The 19864-nt window shown below is 32.4% G+C and overlaps 1 protein-coding gene across 1 annotated transcript in view; it reads left to right on the forward strand.

Moving 5' to 3' along the window:
• The window catches only part of LOC106466536 (leucine-rich repeat-containing G-protein coupled receptor 5-like), a 111068-nt gene extending 92483 nt beyond the window's left edge, over positions 1-18585 (forward strand). The window contains exons 5-17 of the mRNA XM_022394570.1: positions 460-603; positions 1448-1519; positions 2431-2502; positions 2921-2989; positions 3303-3446; positions 3986-4126; positions 5092-5157; positions 6632-6775; positions 7560-7631; positions 10490-10782; positions 11894-12076; positions 13320-13558; positions 14623-18585. Of these exons, the coding sequence (XP_022250278.1) occupies positions 460-603; positions 1448-1519; positions 2431-2502; positions 2921-2989; positions 3303-3446; positions 3986-4126; positions 5092-5157; positions 6632-6775; positions 7560-7631; positions 10490-10782; positions 11894-12076; positions 13320-13558; positions 14623-17058 (4075 nt within the window). The 3' untranslated portion in view covers positions 17059-18585. The remainder of the gene's footprint in view (positions 1-459; positions 604-1447; positions 1520-2430; positions 2503-2920; positions 2990-3302; positions 3447-3985; positions 4127-5091; positions 5158-6631; positions 6776-7559; positions 7632-10489; positions 10783-11893; positions 12077-13319; positions 13559-14622) is intronic.
• Positions 18586-19864: the final 1279 nt, after the last annotated feature.

Genomic DNA, 19864 nt, shown 5'->3' on the forward strand with positions numbered 1-19864 from the left:
CTACTTGACGAAACTTTGCATAAAATAAAAGTATAAAAGTTTTCATTTAGACGTGTCAGTTAATTAATTATTATTTTTTATCCGAGTTTTTGTTCTCTTCTTGCAAAACAACATTCATTTAATAAGAATCATCTACAGTTTAAGCACCTATAAGTTTTAATAACACTAATTCAAGAGCACACTTATTTTCACCACTATTATTTTTCTAAAAATATGTGCAAAGAAAGTAATAATTATCAGCCAAGCGTAGGAGTGGTTAAGTTAGCTATTTTATTAACATTGAACCTTGTAATATCAGGATTTTAAAATATTCTTTTAACAAACAAGCAGCCTCAATTTTATATGGATATGTTAGGATTTAAATCAAGTTTTTATCAATATGTCAGAATTTTAATCAATTTTATGCAAATATGTTGGAACCTGAAGTTTCTTGCCGACTAACTTGATGAATTCTCCTAGATATTTAAGTGCCAACAATTTGACGAGAGTTCCAGAAGCTAGTCTGACTCATCTGTCGAGCTTACAAAGACTCTGGTTGGACAAGAACGAGCTGACCGAAGTACCTACTGATACTTTGCAGGATTTACCCAAATTACAGGCATTGTAAGTACAAATTTAATAACTACTTGTTATCGCAATCGAAGATTTCAGGTAAATTTACTTGTTAAAGACAAAATTACCGAAACCATCGGATTTTAATAAACATTTTATGAAGAAAATTACTTAGAGGGTCTAACTATGTTCGTTACAATATTCTTACTAACATATAACTTATCACACGGAAACACAATGTAAGCAAAAGTATCGCCAATGTTTCATTTGAGCCTATTAGTTACTACTGGGGCTTCCTACGTGTGTTTTCGTAGAAAATGAGCATTGTTTAGGTCAGTACTTCAGAGTGAGTGCTGTAGCTGACAAAAGCATCAAATTACTCAACACTAAACAATAGTGAATGGTATGTAAACAAGTCATTAAAACTTGAAGTTTAAGAGACATCATACAAAATCATATGAAGACTTTACATCTCTCCTTATGTAACATTGGAAAAGTTAAGTAAACACGCAGCTTCAAGATTGTAAAGTACAGATTTTAAATTGTGTTATCAAATTGTGTTTTCGATACAGATTTCTATATTTTCAGACTATTCGTATTTCCATATTATTTTCTGCTCCAGGACAAATGCATGCTATATCCTAAAAAAATAACTCTCCATTATGTGATAAGAAGTAAACTTTTTGCAAGTAATACCTTTAATAGTTGAAACTACAGGAGTTTGAGCTTCTGTAGTTTAAAAATAAAGGAAAGAGTACCTCAGCTTTCAACACGAAACTTCGTGACTATCTTTACATCAGAATTTCAAGCAATTTTTCGATTATATTTGCTCCCAGGCTCTTTCACATAGTTTGGTTTATATATTAGTATATATAAGATGATCTTGTTTTTACAGAAACATGGCTTCCAACAATATCAGGCAGATTCCAGATTATGCATTCCAGAATTTGTCTACCCTCTTCATCCTGTAAGTGACTGTAGCCGAAATCTTTATCCAAATGAACTATTATAAAGATTGAATTATTGTCAATGTGAAATTAAGTTATTGCTCCATGTGTGTCTATGTAGTGTCATAGTAAACAACTAATGTGAAGTACATTATACATGGCTGAGTATAAATGTTGCTTGATTAACTTTTAATCATATCTAATACCGAAATATTATGGTTCAACTTAGGTTTGTCGTATAGACAGATCTACCTGTCTATAACATTCTTGTAGTTAACTAGATTTAGAGATACACAGTATTATATGTTCAAAATTATTATGGTACCTTTTTTTGATAAATATCCAAGGCTGTGTAAAAAGGATTTTTTAAATTAAAAAAAAAGGTGTGTTTTCAGGAATCTAGATGGTCTATACGTATAGAAAATATACAGAACGAATAAAGGATTTTCTGATTCTCTGCTGTTCAAAAGTTTTGGGGGAATAGTTATCTGTCTCAAGCCTCTTCCTTTGTGTTTGTAACAGAAAGTATTTTTACCTCAGGAAAAAAAATGATATCTGCTCTGATTAATTATGATTTCTTTTCGTGCTCTAAACTCCTGCTTAGTTTTTAAAACGGTTTTTGAATTTGCGTTGCTAAATATGTGGAAAAAAGCTGTTATCTACATTGATTAATTATAATATTCCCAATATTTTAAAGCTCTTCGAAGCTGTAACGTAAGGCGATTCCCGAATAAGCATTTCATCCTAACGCTGGAAGCGACTGACTCTAGACTTTTGGAATATTCACCAATCACATGTCATCTTTTCTTTAATGATGTCAAATAATCTCGTATTTTGTGACTTTTAATATCTTTGAATGTTTACTTTCGTTATTGGTATTATGAGTTTTTGCTTTTAATAATATGTTTCTTACATTTGCTTGACCATGCAGTGTTCTAAAGAGGAACAAGATCGACACTATTGGAGAGAAAGCATTTACTGACCTTACAGTGTTAAAAGTATTGTAAGTAGACCAAGGAAATTGTGTTTGACATTAGGTGTTCTTACTATCTTTGGAACTTAACTTCACGGATCTATATATTAACTGTATAATAAACACATTATGAAAATATGAAATTCTATTAGTAAAAAGATTCAAATAAGGAGCTGAAATAGCTTAATACCTGATTTAAAAATATTCTCAATTTGCGGTATTCGTGAGGCTTGAAAAATCTACTTAATTAAACACTCATCTGTAAGTGTTTTCTGTAACCTAACTTTTGACATAGTAATATTTTTATTTCTAGCTTCAGTAAATAGTTTATCAGTTTTAACCCAATTATTTTTTATGCTTTTATTTGAAAGACTAAATTATAGTTTTGGTTATGATAGAACATCTTGTAAAGCTAAGACTATTTTAACGAAATTGCCGATTGATTTAGAGAGATCGACGGGAACAAATTGAAGAAACTACCAAGTGGATTGGCCACTCTTCACACTTTGAGAGAACTGTAAGTACTACACATATTCAGAACTTCCTAAAAAAGAATAAATTAACATTATTTTTATATTGTAATTTATTAACCCATTGTTAAATAATGAAAAAATAGATATCTTCTATAATTCAAAGAGCGATTTCAGTTCCTTCAGTATCTGTAAGTTTTAAGTCATTTTTTGACAGCTTCTATCAATGTCTTCTGAACTATTTAAGTAACACGAGATAGTTGTACTAAAATAACGCACATCTCTGATTATTGTATGTATCTTACTATATTCCTTTACAAACGTAGTGTCTCATACAGTCATTTTGATATTTGTCTTTAGTACTTTCGCAAACAACGATATAAAACATTTACCAGATTTTGCCTTCAAGTCCAATTCTCAGCTGACCCTGCTAGAAATGGGAGGAAATCCATTGACTGAAATAGGTCGTTACACTTTTTCCAGCCTCCCCAACCTAAAGGAGCTGTAAGAAGTTGTTTTTATTCTCTCTCTCTCTCTATATATATTCATCTGTGTTACAACGTTTAACATTATTTTCACCGTAAGCTCAAAGGTAAGTTACCTCTTACTGCAATAAATAGGTCGTTATACTTTTTCCAGCCTCCCCAACCTAAAGAAGCTGTAAGAAGTTGTTTTTTATTATTTCTCTCTATATATATATTCAACTGTGTTACAACGTTTAACATTATTTTCACCGTAAGCTCAAAGGTAAGTTACCTCTTACTGCAATAAATCTAGGGGAGCTGTTTACCTCTCTTTAAGTTAAATTTATCACCTAACAGCAGGAAGCAAACATGTAACATGGCCACCTTGGTACCGCCGTTTCTAGCTGCATAAACTCTCACTGATGTATGTAGGCGAAAGGTACGAAATGCTATTTATTGTAACTTCATACAACTTTAGTTGTACGTTTTGATTTATGTTTAATTCTTATTTCATAAGTTTAAAATAAAAAACTCTGATATTAAGCTCTCTTGTGTAACACGCGACTGATATTTTTACAGCATTCTTTCTGACGTACGGAATTTAGAGGAGTTTCCAGATCTAACAGAAACGAACGCGTTAGAGCACTTACGTTTAGATCGAGCTTTACTGCACACTGTTCCTCCAAACTTCTGCCACCAGGTGCCACTGCTTAAAAGTCTGTGAGTGTGAACGTTGATTACGTTAATAGTCATTCATGACATTATGTAAATTAACAGATCCTTTATTATAATGTGCTTAAAAAATCACTTAGGTATTGAATGTCTGCTATCCATACAATAATTACATATAATAATTTAAACAAAATAAACAATATTTATGACAGAGTTTGTTAGCTTATCAGTTTTATTTTGATGTGAGTTCGTCCGGGTGCCTTTGCAACACCATCTGTAAATTGTTAAAACTAGATAATCCTTTAGAACATTTGGCTTAGTACTGGGTAAATATAACTTATAAGCTTTAATATGAGATAATAATATCTCATTTTGTTCATAAAAAGCTAATTAGAACATTTGGCTTAGTACTGGGTAAATATAACTTATAAGCTTTAATATGAGATAATAATATCTCATTTTGTTCATAAAAAGCTAATTAGAACATTTGGCTTAGTACTAGGTAAATATAACTTATAAGCTTTAATATGAGATAATAATATCTCATTTTGTTCATAAAAAGCTAATTAGCTTATATCTAGGTTTTAAATTAATAATATGTCTATTATAACGTTCTAATAATTGTGTTGTTACAAAATTTTATTCAATTTTCGAAAAACTATTATGTTAGTACTAGTACTAACTATTCTTTTCAAACTCTTGTGTGCTTATATTACATAATTTTATTCACATACTAAAGACTTCTCATTGATCATTCAGATGATATCCATGGTGTATATTTCATGCTTACAATTTTTCTTTTCGATATTTCCTTCCAGAAATTTCTTTTTGTATATCATTTAGTGTGGGGAGGGGAAAAAGATAAATTAAATACTTTTTTCAAGGAAAAATGGCTTAGTATTACGTTCAAAATATCACAATTTTATCACTGCTTATGTACTGAAAGACCAGTATACTTGTTTCTTTTTTCATGTTCTTCTTATTGTTTCCCACTACTTTGTACTTTGCTACAGAAACTTGAAATCAAATCGTCTGTCATCAATACCACAGTTAGAGGAATGCGAGGAACTTCGTTTGATGTAAGTAGTTACAGAATAAAACATAAATATAATCTCGTTGTAAAAGTTTATAACGCTATTATTTGAATCGGCAACTTGAAAAAAAAATGACAAGAAAATCCATTATCATGATACAAGAATTACTGTTTATTTATACATACTACTTTATAAAAATTCAATACGTCAATGTTCAATAATTTAGGTAGGGAAAAAATTTGGATGCAATATCTAATAATATACGAGAAATGAGTATTTTAAAAAGTTTAAAGTTTTTTGAAACTATCCGCTAAATTTATGATTTATTTAGTTATTTTATACTTAATATAAAAATATCATGATACTATTGTCAGTTAATGGTATCAAATATATTATATGCTGTAGTTTTTTAAAACTATCTGCTAAATTTATGATTTATTTAGTTATTTTATACTTAATATAAAAAATATCATGATAATATTGTCAGTTAATGGTATCAAATATATTATATGCTGTAGGTTTTTTTACGTATATATATATGTTTTCTTTTTTAATTATTCATACATCTTTAATGCTAGAGGGATACGTTTTTTTATAAACGTTTTTTTTTTTGCTTTTTTGTGTTTCGTTTTCATGTAGTAGATTGATTGCAGTTAGAATTTATTACTTATTTAAAACACATTATATTATCTAGTATTTGAATAAAATTGAATTAAATTATGGCTGAATATTATTAAACTAGAATTTATGGTCCTAAAGTCCATAAATACAAACTAGTCATTTTTAAATATGTGGCAACCTTGTCCATTTATTCTGTAAAGTCGGGTTAACCTGTTAATGTTATAATTCTGTGAAAATAATGACGAAATGAAATATCTTTTACTGCACAATGTGGAGGCCGAGTGTGGTCTACGGGTTAAAAAGCCGGAATATGAACCCATCACGCTGATGCAAAATCGCGTTTTACAACTTGGGCCATGGGTGCGTTTTGATTAAAGAAACCCAGCAGTTGGCGGTGGATGCTGTTAACTGGTTGTTCTTACTTCTTATTTATCAGATCAAATTAGGGATGGCAAGCCTTTGTATAGCTTTGGGCAAATACAAGAAAAAAAACACTAAACGTAAGTAAACAGTACGTGGGTTTTTCTGAAAGCGGTTTTCTTCTTCAGGAAAAATGAAGTAGATCCTGTATATGGGAGCATTTCTAACTCTATTGACTGGTCACAGAAATAACTAGTGAATTCTCTAAAAGCATCAATACAATAAATATGTTTGTGAAATATATATATACTTTCTGGGTAATTTATTATTAGGTGAGTGAATTTATTAACATTCAAGCATTTCTGTGGACTTTCTACTTTACTTCCTTATGAACCAATACATTAAAAGCTTAAACTTTGTTTAACTTGTCCAGTTGTATTTGATATCGCTAGCAACCTTTCCCTTTGAAACAAGTGGAATCTTATGTGTGTCTCTTTCCATTCCATGTTGCTAACGGGTATTCACGTTTCTCTTACAGAGACTTCAGTTACAATAGGATAAGATTACTGGAGAACGCTCCTTTTCAGAAACAGAAGAAATTAATTGATTTGTTTCTGGGCGATAATCTGATAGAAATTATCCCTGCTGATGCTTTTCGTGGACTGAGTGTCCTACAAGTTTTGTAAGTTTATTAAGTTCCTGGATTACGATTAAAAAAAAACAATGTCTCATTTTTAGTCATATAAAATATAGTTTAAAATGTTAATTGTTTTCTATACAAGTTTATTAATATTTCGATGAACTTTGTGTAAAGATTTGTGGGCGTCTCTCAGTACAAGAGATCCATTTATTAACTAACAGAGTTCTGATGTTTTTTTTAAATCTCAGAATAATTATACAAAACTATTGGAAATAAAGAATTTCAGGCCGATACTGGAAGGTATCTTACCCACAACGGTCAGCTGACTTTGAAGACAATCGCTGTGTTGTACCTCTGAATCTGTGGATTTCTGTATATAATAATAATATATATGCTTTTTATATAATTGTAGTTTGTTACTTATGGTGAAAATAAAATTATTTGTTATCATATATGCTATATATATATAGCTGTTAGCACATGTTTTGTATGCACAATATCCTTAATATATTTTGTTTGTATAGTTGTTCTGTAGAACAAATAGGAGCAACAGATATTTTGCTAGAAAATATAATCAGAAACGTCTACCTGAAACAACCTTCTGAAAAAAAAAATATATATATATAAAACAATGTTTTTCAGGGTGCATGTCTACAAGCAATTTCAGTTGTGTAGTGTGTAATATTTCAATACTTTATTATAGTTCGGACAATCTTCGGTTGATTAATAAACTGTTAAATTTTCATTGTATGAAACAGCATAAATCTTATTCTTACAAAAAGAATATTTATCTATAAAAATAAATTTAATTCCTTATATTTTGCAGAAGTCTTGCCAACAACAGGATAGAAGAGATTCACCCTGACACCTTTGTTTCTGTTCCTCGGTTAAGGGATCTGTATGTTCGGATTTTATAAATCTCGTTTTCTCTTTTATAAAAAAGCTGATTAGATGTGTTTGTTTTAGATTGTTAAACGAAAGTACTAGCACCTGAATTCGAATATAATAATTATTAGCACTTACATAAAGAAGCAGCTTGGATATATTTTTCCTACGTTATGTCATATCGGGTTTTTACATTTTTATCTGGTGGCTAAAGGTCCGAATTGGCGCCTTTTACTTACTTGATGACGATGTAATCGAAATTTTCACATATTGTACTCAACTAAGTTACCCTTTCCGCATGATTTCTTTCTCACCTACTGGTCTAAATAAACGTGCAAGTTTTTAAGTACCTCTGAAGCTCTAAGCACTTGAAATGTTTTGTGTATTGTTCCAAGATGCTTTGTTTTGTTAAATTTCCAACGTTACCAGTATCCTGAGTTTGTTTATTAGCTTCCAGTTTTACTTTTTGTGTTTAGAATCGAAAGTGTTTAAACGGCTTCAAACACAACAGAGAAACAGAGTTTCTGTTCGATTAACAATGAATCTTATTTTGTCAGTAATCAATGGAATAACTTACTGATAGAGATGCCCCCCAGTGGCACAGCGGTATGTCTGCGGACTTACAACGCTAGAATCCGGGTTTCGATACCCGTGGTGGGCAGAGCACAGATAGCCCATTGTGTAGCTTTGTGCTTAATTACAAACAAACTGATAGAGATATTTAGAAGTCATAAATACTGTCTAAAGTGTTTTATGCTGTCTAATGTTTTTAATACGTGTTTATGTTACTGCGAAAACACTAAAACTCAAAAGGTAATTATTTTAAACGTCAGTTTCCATCATTAGATTACTTGCCAAAAGTACAACAATCATTTTAAACAAGCAAGAAACATCAATAGCGTCTGACCTAGAAATCACTTGAACACACATGCAATCTATATTAACTGCAGAAGAAGCAAACTTCTCTAAAAACACCGTCTACTCTACTGAAATAACACAACCAGAAACACAAGTCTGGTTTGTGTTTCACATGACAGTCAGCCTTGAACGTGTTTTCTCATTTGAACGTAGTTCTTAGACATGAAAACGTGTTGAATTTCTACATTTTGAAATATTTTCAAATTGTAATCGTATTAATTAACAAAGTCGTGTTTTTTATACCGTATGAACATATTTGGTCAATATTTTAATAACATAATAAAACACTTTTCCTTCACCTACTATTTAATAATGCCTTTGTTGGCTTACCACGTATGTACTATAGGTTTATACACGGCACCAGCGTATTTGAGTTTCCAAGAATATCACGAAACTTAGATTAGCAGTATGAGGTTGCTAAGCAATAGCCATACCCCTGACAAATGTGCCATGTCTTAGTCAGATAGAGCTGATGTGTCCGGGTCTTATTGAAGAGGATAAAGCTGTCAAGTGGATAAAAACCAACAAGTTTTCATTCTATATTAAAAGAGTTAATTTTCTAAGGAATCTTGAAGTAACGCATGTCATAAGTCGACAAGAATACGATGAAACTAAATACATTTATCATAAGTAGACAAGAATACGATGAAACTAAATACCTTTATCATAAGTCGACAAGAATACGATGAAACTAAATACCTTTATCATAAGTCAACAAGAAAAGGATGAGACTAAATACCTTTATCATAAGTCGACAAGAATACGATGAAACTAAATACGTTTATCATAAGTCGACAAGAAGAGGATGAGACTAAATACCTTTATCATAAGTCGACAAGAATAAGATGAAACTAAATACCTTTATCATTAGTCGACAAAAGAGGATGAGACTAAATTTCTTTATCATAAGTCGACAAGAATACGATGAGACTAAATACCTTTATCATAAGTCGACAAAAGAGGATGAGACTAAATACCTTTATCATAAGTCGACAAGAAAAGATGAAACTAAATACCTTTATCATAAGTCGAAAAAAGAGGATGAGACTAAATACCTTTATCATAAGTCGACAAGAATACGATGAGACTAAATACCTTTATCATAAGTCGACAAGAAGAGGAAGAGACTAAATACCTTTATCATAAGTCGACAAGAAGATGATGAAACTAAATACCTTATTTGTTTTAATTTAAAATAGTAAAAAACTAATTACTGAAATTACTGAAAAAACAAATTATCACCAGTATTAAAGACATTCTTGATTCCAGGGGTTGGGAGAAATTCATGGATTAAAATAATTACTTTAGTTTATAATTACTTTATCTTTTTTAGTTTTATGAGTAAATAAATAGAGATGACAGAGAGAACTATAAAAGGAAAACGAAACGCTAACTACACGTAGCAAGAAAAGAAATCAAATGATGCCAAGGTGTGGAAACAAAAACCGAACTTAATACAATTATAAATAGAAAAATTAAGAAATTAATAATATAGTGTTGTAATTATTTGATGAAGAAGTTGCTAATTAGTAAAACAATTGTTTGCCGATTGTTCTACACACTCTTACACCCTAGGTGCTATTTAAAATGTTTTATTTATGTTTAATATTAGATTTTATAACACTTCGTTAAAAATTAACTTTAAAAATTGCTGACATATAAAGGATGATATCACTATTTTGTACTTTCTTTTATAATAGTAAAATTAGGTTCAACAACCTGCTTCGACAAAGTGCCGCAGGTGAATGAACCTACGTGAATCTTTACCCACCATCTGCAACCTCTTTAAAAAAAAAAACGATATCTTGGTTATTAACTCAAAACAAGTGTTTTATCATAATTTCTGTTTTCATAATATAGCTTTTGTTGTATTTACTAATTCATCAGTGGTGTTGTTTTAAACCCGTGACGACAACATTAACATCGATCTAAATGTTTTATCTTCCTTGCTAGAAACCTAGGGAACAACCAGTTTCCTACGCTTCCGACAAAGGGTTTACAAAATATTCGTCAGCTCAAGACGTTTAACAATCCGAACCTGAAAGACTTCCCCTCTCCAGAATCATTTCCTCGTGTTCACACTTTAGCTCTTTCCTACTCATACCACTGCTGTGCATTTTTGTCAGTGACTCGCCAGACGCCAGGGAAGCCTGTCAACCTGCAGGAGACTATTGTGTGGCTGACAAAAGATGACGTCGATATGAGTACGTGGAGTACGAACGTCACGGATGTATGGCCAGGCTATGGTAAGAGCGACACTCATCGGAAACCCTGATCTTTGTATAAATCTTAGTTTTAGTTTTTAATATATTTTTCTTCATATTTTTCTAAAGAATGAAACTTTCTTTTTTTTTATCACAATGATCGATAGCAAAGAAAAACAAAGAATTTATTATACCAATAAGATTCAGTAAACGTGACGTTCATAATGCAAATTGGCTAAATATATATAATTATTACCATCTGGAAACAGACTACTACAAAAAACAAAAGCTTGATTAAAAAAGTCCGACACCGTTTTTTTTTCCCGAGATGTTAATAACAAACGATTGACAAACTAAACCGTTTGGAAAGTTCTGAGTTATTTATAAATTAAAAGCATTAAATAGACAATTGGTGTCACTGTCGGGTGTATAACTCATTGAGGGGTGGGACAAAAAGAGTACTCTCAATATTCTGAAAAGTGTACTATCTTCTGGATTCAATGTCTAGTGATCATCTTACTGAACTGAATAATTACCCTAAAAGTACAATAACAGCAACTTTTACAGTATGAAAGTACTGATTTTAATAATTAGAACGTTTCGACCCATATTATCGAAATATCATTAGGTAAGACTTACACTCAATGTGTACCATACATGGTGATCACTCTATAATTGCCTACTGTAAGAGTTGCTGTTTTTCAATAAATACTTAGTTCTCTAAAGTTTTGAATACTTTCATTCTGTAAGTTTCATTTAAGCTAGGATAATTAACTTTTTTCTTGGTGAAGAAAGGTTCCTATTTTTTGTTAGAAAAAAATCACCCTTTCTCTCTATAATACTTACTGTCACCATCACCGCCCACCCTCTGAATTCCTAACTTATAATAGAGAAACCAGAACGAAAATTAAAATTAAAAGCAGTTTATTAACCAATCAATTAATAAAATATTTTCTTTTCTGTATTTGCTCTTATGATCTATTCGGGATAGGAGTAACTGCACTAAACAAATTATTAAAAAATTACTCGTATAAGAAAACTATTCCTTACTGATGTGTTTCCTAAAGAAGATTTTCGTATAAGAGTTGAAAAATTTGTAAGAACAAACCTCTCTAACGTTAGTATTATACATAGTTACTTCTTTATTTGATAGATAATTTTTCATCAAAATTTGAAGAGTTTGCTGTTCAGTTTTGGAAATCTTTTGGGAGAGACTATGCGATTCCCGATAATTTGGCTCAATATGCAGAGGAATATTTTGAAGATTACAAATCGTTCTATAACAGTGAAGATACGCTCCTGGCTCATTATCCAATCAAGTGTATACCACAGCCAGGTTAGTGAGATACCGTTAATATAATTACGTGATACTTTTATTCATACTGGGCCTAAATAAGATATCTGTTACTGTTATAGCTACGTGATACTTATACTCAAACTAAACACCAATTTCATGGTTAAATAATAAGTTCCACCCATACATCATAATTTATGTATATCTCGGATAGCTATGTAGAATAACTCTGTTGTAGTTACACTTGATGTTTATTTCTAATCAGGATACTATTTGTCTTAGTTTCACCTAGAATAACTCTGCTGTAGTTACACTTGATGTTTGTATTTAATCAGGATACTATTTGTCTTAGTTTCACCTAGAATAACTCTGCTGTAGTTACACTTGATGTTTGTATTTAATCAGGATACGATTTGTCTTAGTTTCATCTAGAGTAACTCTGTTGTAGTTACACTTGATGTTTATTTCTAATCAGGATACTATTTGTCTTAGTGTCACTTAGAATAACTCTGTTGTAGTTACACTTGATGTTTGTATTTAATCAGGATACTATTTGTCTTAGTTTCATCTAGAATAACTCTGTTGTAGTTACACTTGATGTTTGTATTTAATCAGGATACTATTTGTCTTAGGTTCATCTAGAATAACTCTGTTGTAGTAACACTTGATGTTTGTTTCTAATCAGAATATTATTTGTCTTAGTATCACTCGAATAACTTTGTTGTAGTTACACTTGATGTTTGTTTCTAATCAGGATATTATTTATCTTAGTTTCACCTAGAATAACTCTGTTGTAGTTACGCTTGATGTTTGTCTTTAATCAGGATACTATTTGTCTTAGTTTCACCTCGACTCTGTCTTTGCGTTAATTCAACTCACTGCTTACTGAAGCTTTCTAAATAGGTTATTATTGTAACGAATCCTCGTGAGATTTGCTTAGGTGCTTGTTACTATTATAATTAGGATCTAATACTATCTCTGTATAATTAGGATCTAATACCCTCTGTGTATCCCAACTAAATAGCCAGAATGATGATATCAGTATTATACTTGAAATCAGCTTCTTTGTGATTTGCATAAGTTTCGTAAACCAGAACGCCACGGAACGGCGTGTTCATTATGATATTACAAACTGTAGCCATGTGTTGGTTGTATCATGTTTCTGTAATTTATGGACAATTGTAATTATAAACAAATGGTACTAATATATTCAAATTGTATAGACCAGCACTAACAAGTTAAAATCTTCAACAAAAAGCTGTGATTATTTTCCTGTTCATCTCAGATCCGTTTCTTCCCTGCGACGATTTGTTTGGCTGGTGGACGCTACGCTGTGGAATATGGATTGTGTTCCTTCTCGCCATGCTTGGGAACGGAGTAGTGGTGGTGGTTTTAATGTTTGGGCGGAGCATCATGGATGTTCCAAGATTTCTCGTCTGTAATCTTGCCATAGCAGACTTTTTTATGGGAATTTATCTTGGGATTCTAGCAGTAGTGGATGCTTCCACATTAGGAGAATTTCAAGTAAGTTAATTTTATGTAAAAATGAAATATTACTATGTTTAATTATTTTCAATATGGAATAAAAAACAACAACAAAAACGATTTTTATCAAAACGAGAAGAGAATCACAACAAACATAACATAGCTGAACTGTGCCTAAAGGAAAGTAGTATGGGCACTTCAGAACTATGGAGAAGTAACAACAGTAACGATCTAGGCGGTTTCTTATGTACAATCGACACTCTACCTCCTTTGTTGTTATGTTTTAGATTTTCTAAACGTGTACCTTTTCTCAGCGCCCTCTTGGTGAAGCTTCCACATCGAAAGAACGAGCTGATTCACGAAAACAAGAAAGATAAAGGAGTAAAGCCATTACAGACACATAATAGTTTTAAGATATCATATGTCACTCCTGTATCCTGTATGTTCCTGTAGCTGTTCATGAATAAACTGCTTCCTATAGCTACGATCTAATAGTATTTATATGTAATCAATTATATTAAAGAAATAATAACATATCACATATAGTTTATTCATTTGTACTTATTAAATATTGCTGTTTTATAGATATTTACCATTTATAGTATCTCACAAGTTGTTTGTCTCCAGGTGGGTCAGAATAACTTTTGGACTTACAATGCTAAAATTCGGTATTCGATTCCTCACGGTAGCTAGAGGGCAGAAAGCCAATAATCCATAAACTTATTGCTGACCCACATAGGGGAACAGTTATATTCAGATGAGTTAAAGAATCTTACACATTTACGCTTATATCACACAACTAAAAGGAGTGACAAATCATTTGTGACATCTCAGTTCATAGAAAAATATATTAAACTTTACTTTCTTACACAGCCTATAATTTGTGAGATACACTTGGAATGCTAATAATGGAAATTTTATACATGAGTTATAACACAACTAGATATTACAGTAGTACAAAAAAGATAATACTACCGGAGTTTTCACCTTAAAATAATATTTGAAATGTATTTAGCGAGTACATTTTAAGAGTATATCGTCAATCTATATTCTAACCCTAAGATATTCTAATGGTTTGACTTAATATTTGGTCTTCCTTTTAGGTGTACGGAATTTCGTGGCAAGGATCGGCAGGTTGTCAGATAGCGGGATTTCTGGGGGTCCTCAGCAGTGAACTGTCCGTTTACACCTTGTCAGTGATCACTTTAGAGAGGAACTACGCCATAACTCACGCCATGTACGTGAACAAACGCCTGTCTTTAAAGCATGCTGCATACATTATGGCTGCTGGCTGGACATTTGCTTTAATTATGGCAATAATGCCTCTCTGTGGTGTAAGTAACTACAAAAAATTTGCTGTTTGTTTGCCTTTTGAGACAGAATCAAAAGTGTCTCTCGGATATGTCGTATTTCTCATCCTTATAAATGGAATCGCTTTTGTCATCTTAATGGGCTGTTACCTGAAGATGTATTGTGCTATTAGAGGATCACAAGCCTGGAATTCCAACGATTCACGAATTGCAAAGAGAATGGCTCTTCTTGTCTTTACCGACTTTGTTTGCTGGTCTCCCATAGCATTCTTTTCACTAACAGCAGTCTTTGGGCTTCACTTGATTTCGCTGGAAGAAGCTAAAGTATTTACAATATTTGTCCTTCCTCTAAATAGTTGTGCCAATCCGTTCCTGTACGCCATTTTTACTAAACAGTTTAAGAAAGACTGTGTGCTTATTTGTAAAAGAATAGAAGAATCAAGGGTTACTCGTGGAATTGGAAGGTGTCGCCACAGTTCCAATTTCTCTAATCGTCATACACCTGCTAATACAAACTCGGCTGCTGACCGTAAAAGTGCTGATAGTGACCAACCAACATGTCAGTGTGGTCAACACAAGGTCGTCGATGAACCAAAACAAACGGAATACAGAAGTCGTTGGAAAGCATTTGCGATGAGGTACTTTCTTTGTCAAGAACCGGAGGTACAAAACGATACGAATACATATACGTTCGCAATCGCACAGATACAAAAAAATATAGAACGGACCACAAAAAGAGGTGCTAGTGTATCCAGTGACAATTTTTCATCTCGTTCAGATAGTTGGCGTCAGACTAATATTCCACTGCGACTTTTGGAACGTGGTGCAAGACGAAACTCATATAATTTTACCCGTAAGAATTCTCAAGATTCCAACATGTCTTGTAGTAGGCAGGATTCTTCAACTTCTACGTTTCGCATGTCTCGTTCAAGTATAAGTAGTGATAGATCTGATTCTCATCTCGTTAGGCCAGGACTCGCAAGGCTTAGAGATCGAAATCTTTTTGGTCCTGTGGTAATTGAACAAAGTCACGGAACTCGGCCATTTTCAAATGTTCTTGAAAGGTCATTTGTGAATGGAGAAACCAGATTCATACGAGGAATGGTTGGTGCAGCAAAAGAAAATCCGAAATTATGTCGTCAGATTGCAGTTGACGACACCTGTGTTCCACGTGTGCTTGGAAAAAGATATGACTTTAGGTCTCTTCAAAAGTCGCCACCAGTTGGACCTACAGTTTCTGAAGGACTATGTCCTAGTTGTGCTAAAAAAGATCCTAGTTCTTCTTTGAAATTTAAGAATAAAGAACTAGAAGATAAGTTCAACTGCTTTTATAACAGACTAGCAGAAACCAGCCACGAGGATAGTAGTGAAGTATTGACGTCAAAAGAAGATCAGGTGTTGTTATCTAGTGACCAATCCACTGGCGACCAGAAAGTGGACTCGTCAAACACCCATGACACTTCAATCCCCGACTCTTCCGCTCAACATGCTGAGATCACCATAAACCCCCATATTGCAATCGAAGGAAATGTTTCACAAGACAGAGAAAAGGAATGTTTAGAAGATAAAGTAAACAACTGGCTAAGGACGTCTGCCACCGATGTAATGGGAGGAAGTGAAGGGAAGTTACAAGTCAGTGTAGAAAGCTCTCTCAACGCTAACCACCTTTGTGTGAGTGCTGACTGTATTCAAAATCCCAAGTCCCAAAGTATGACTTACATTGGATCTGATAGTAAATTAAATTTAGGTCGAAAAGTTGCATCCGACAATTCACTGAAAAAACTTTCATTGAAAAGCCTACCTAGCTTGTTAAGGTCTCTGTCTAGCCAAAGCACACAAAAATTGCAGCGCCTAAAAGTTAGAAGTCAATGTCAATTAAGGCCAAAATCCAAAGGGTACCTGTCGTGTTCAGAAAGTCAAACAACAATAAAAAAATATTCTGATGATATTATCTGTGAAAGGGCGTCACCAGTGTCACCAAGTTCGTTTAAGAAATTAAAAACAGAAGAAGAATGTGAATCAGATTCTGACATCGAAGATGTTTTCATTGAAATTAAATGTCACCCTGCTGATTCGAATTATGGTAAAAGTCCCGAGAATGAGCATTTTACACCAACTGATATGAAAGAAATGCCCGAACAATCTACTATACAAACCATGCTCAGCATTAACGAAGAAGTACCTTTGATCGAACAGGATCTCCAAAATATGAGACAGAGTTCTGAATAATTACAAATAAGTTTTTATTTAGATTTGAATGGGGATCTTTTGGTTTGTTCAAGTCCTTGTTGAATTTTAAATGAAAACATTGTGATGAAATAGAGTGAGTACATAACTTTCAATGTTGAACTGATAATAGAACCAGTTCGTAGAATTTAATGAGGAAAGTTAGCTCCTCGCTGTGTTCTGCATGAGAATTGAATAATTCAGCTAACTTCCCATTAGGTCTAAAGGAAGATCCAGAGTTACACCGGTCATCTGTTGAGTACTAACTGAAGAATCTGGTGCCACAACTGAGTTCCAGTCGGGTTTCTAAAGCCTGTATCTCGATTGTTAGTTGTCAGTATATCAAATCGCCTCAAATCTGTCATTAAAATCGGAGCTTCATGTTCTGGTTGTATACCTAGCTGCTAAAGCTGAGTATTGGTGAGATCTAATTAGAGATGTGGGTGCTAAAGCTGCTGAGTTTTAATAAGTTATAAATTACGAGCTAATGCATATACAGGTCCTTGTTGAAAACTGTGATATGTAAAAAATGTGTGTTTTTGTGTACAATATAGATGATGATATGTTAACGTGAATAATTAATATATACTTTAAAAAAACATTTTTATTTATCGTATGTAATGTGTAGAACATATTTCTTTTGTTTGCCTTGTTGGCCGCTTACAAGCACAAAGCTGTAGTAGTTAGATAGTTTCAGATTGTTCATGTATAATTGAAACTCATGCATTTCTGTCATTTTCAACAAAGCCTGATACAAAGTATAAATCCTCTTGGTAGTATATCCCACTTTTTTCTCACAAACTTTACAGCAAGTTGTGTACAAATGAGCATGTCCTTCTAAAAACATGCAACAATGAGAACTCATAATGCTCGCACAACAATGCTTTATAACAAATGTACTTAGTTATTTGAATCTTAACACTACTTACCTTGTATCCTAATTTTTAGTACAATTTAGTTGCATGACACAAGGAGACATTTAAGTCGTTTTTACATTATCATAACATGCAGTAGAGTAATGATTAATTATAAAAGCTTAAACGTGTTGTTAAACAAATGTTGTCTGTGTTTTAACGTGATTGTTAGATGTTCTTGTCATTGTCATTTTTTTGACTTTTTAATGTATGAACATTTTTAACGGATTTGTAATCTTGAAGGCCCCCGATTTAACATAAGTTCTCGAATTCAGCGGTAACTCAAAAATTTAACTGTAAAGCCTTTCAAAATATTAATAAGGAATAAAATATATGACATAATGCATTATGTATGAGCTTAAGATTTTGTGATAAACTAGTACTTCTGGTTATATAGTTCTTAACAGAACAATTTTTCCCTAATAATAACACGGAGAACATTTTCCCACTTGAACTGAGATTAAGTTTAAGTGAAGTTTCTTCGTGATTCATCTAGTTTGTTAAGTGTCCTCCCATTTAGTTTGCTAACATCTAGTTTCGTCCTCCCAAAATGCTGACCGTCTGGCTGGGACGTAAAGAGTACTTTCTAGAAGGGATATATGTCTGGAAAAGTAAAAAAAAACAAAAAAAACACGAAATCCATGTTGATATATGTCTGGAAAAGTAAAAAAACAAACAAAAAAACAACAACACGAAATCCATGTTAAACATGACCAGTGTGCTTTGATACAAAATTAATATACGTTTGTCACGTGACAACAAATTAACTTTTGAAACTGTTTAAGTTGTGGTCTTAATCTGTTTATTAGAATACTTTCTTTTATGCACAAAGTTTCTGCCGCTCTTCCTTGGGAGAACCTTAACTGTGCTACGTCACAATCGTTGAGAACGAGACTATATTTGGTCAAAAATTGAACCACTATATCTAGGGCATTTATGTTCATTTACTACATTATATGTTGTAAACAGCGCTATTTTATTTTGGAACATACACTAAAACATTGTACAGCTCAAACTGTGCACAAAATTCTTAATCGGCATTGTGAATTCTTTCAACCCGCTTGTCTTTCAGTAAAACAACTATGGACGCGATTATGTCATCCTAGTTTTCTGAAAGCAACAAAAGATTGGTTAGAACTCAAAATATTTTCATTATTTTATTCAGGCACTTTGAAACCATACAAAGTCGAAGTATTTAACCTTAATATTATTTATTTCTTTTATATCGTTCCCCACCGTTGTGATACTCATATTGCACCATACTGATTACTTTTATGCTTCTGCTTGTCACAGCACTCGGAGTAAAAATCTGACCTAAAATAGATTGAAATATGTTATTTTCTATATAAAATACACACGAAACCTCAGCAGTAAAAAGTGGGATTAACTGAAATGTATTGATGATACTTTCGTTTAAAGTTTGTTCTTTATGTGACTCATATGTTATTAGGGATCCTATAATAAACAAAGCAATAGATGCACAAGAAAGTTGGCCAATGAATAATTTAGAAAAAGTGTTTAAACATCCGATGGAACACCAGTGCCTATATTCTGGTTTAATTCGCAATCCATTGTGCTGAATTATGTGTAACTACCAATTTTTTGTTCACTATGCGCAGCTACTAATTTTTTCACTATGCGCAGCTACCAATGTTTTTCACTACGCCGCACTAGAAGGTCACTCTGGTGTTATTATTGTTTTTCTAGTTTCTAAACTGTTATAAAGTTTACTTTTTTGTTTCAACAGATGAAATAGACCAGTTTCGTACTTTTTAGTTTCTAGGAGCCCCTAAACACATCTCAATTCTTGTAAATTCAGTTTTATACTATATAAAAGGTTCTGTGTAAAAATAATAACACATGTATTTAAAAAATATATCTCCTCAAAATATTTG

This window comes from Limulus polyphemus, unplaced genomic scaffold (assembly GCF_000517525.1).
Source record: "Limulus polyphemus unplaced genomic scaffold, Limulus_polyphemus-2.1.2 Scaffold2293, whole genome shotgun sequence".
Taxonomy (NCBI): domain Eukaryota; kingdom Metazoa; phylum Arthropoda; class Merostomata; order Xiphosura; family Limulidae; genus Limulus; species Limulus polyphemus.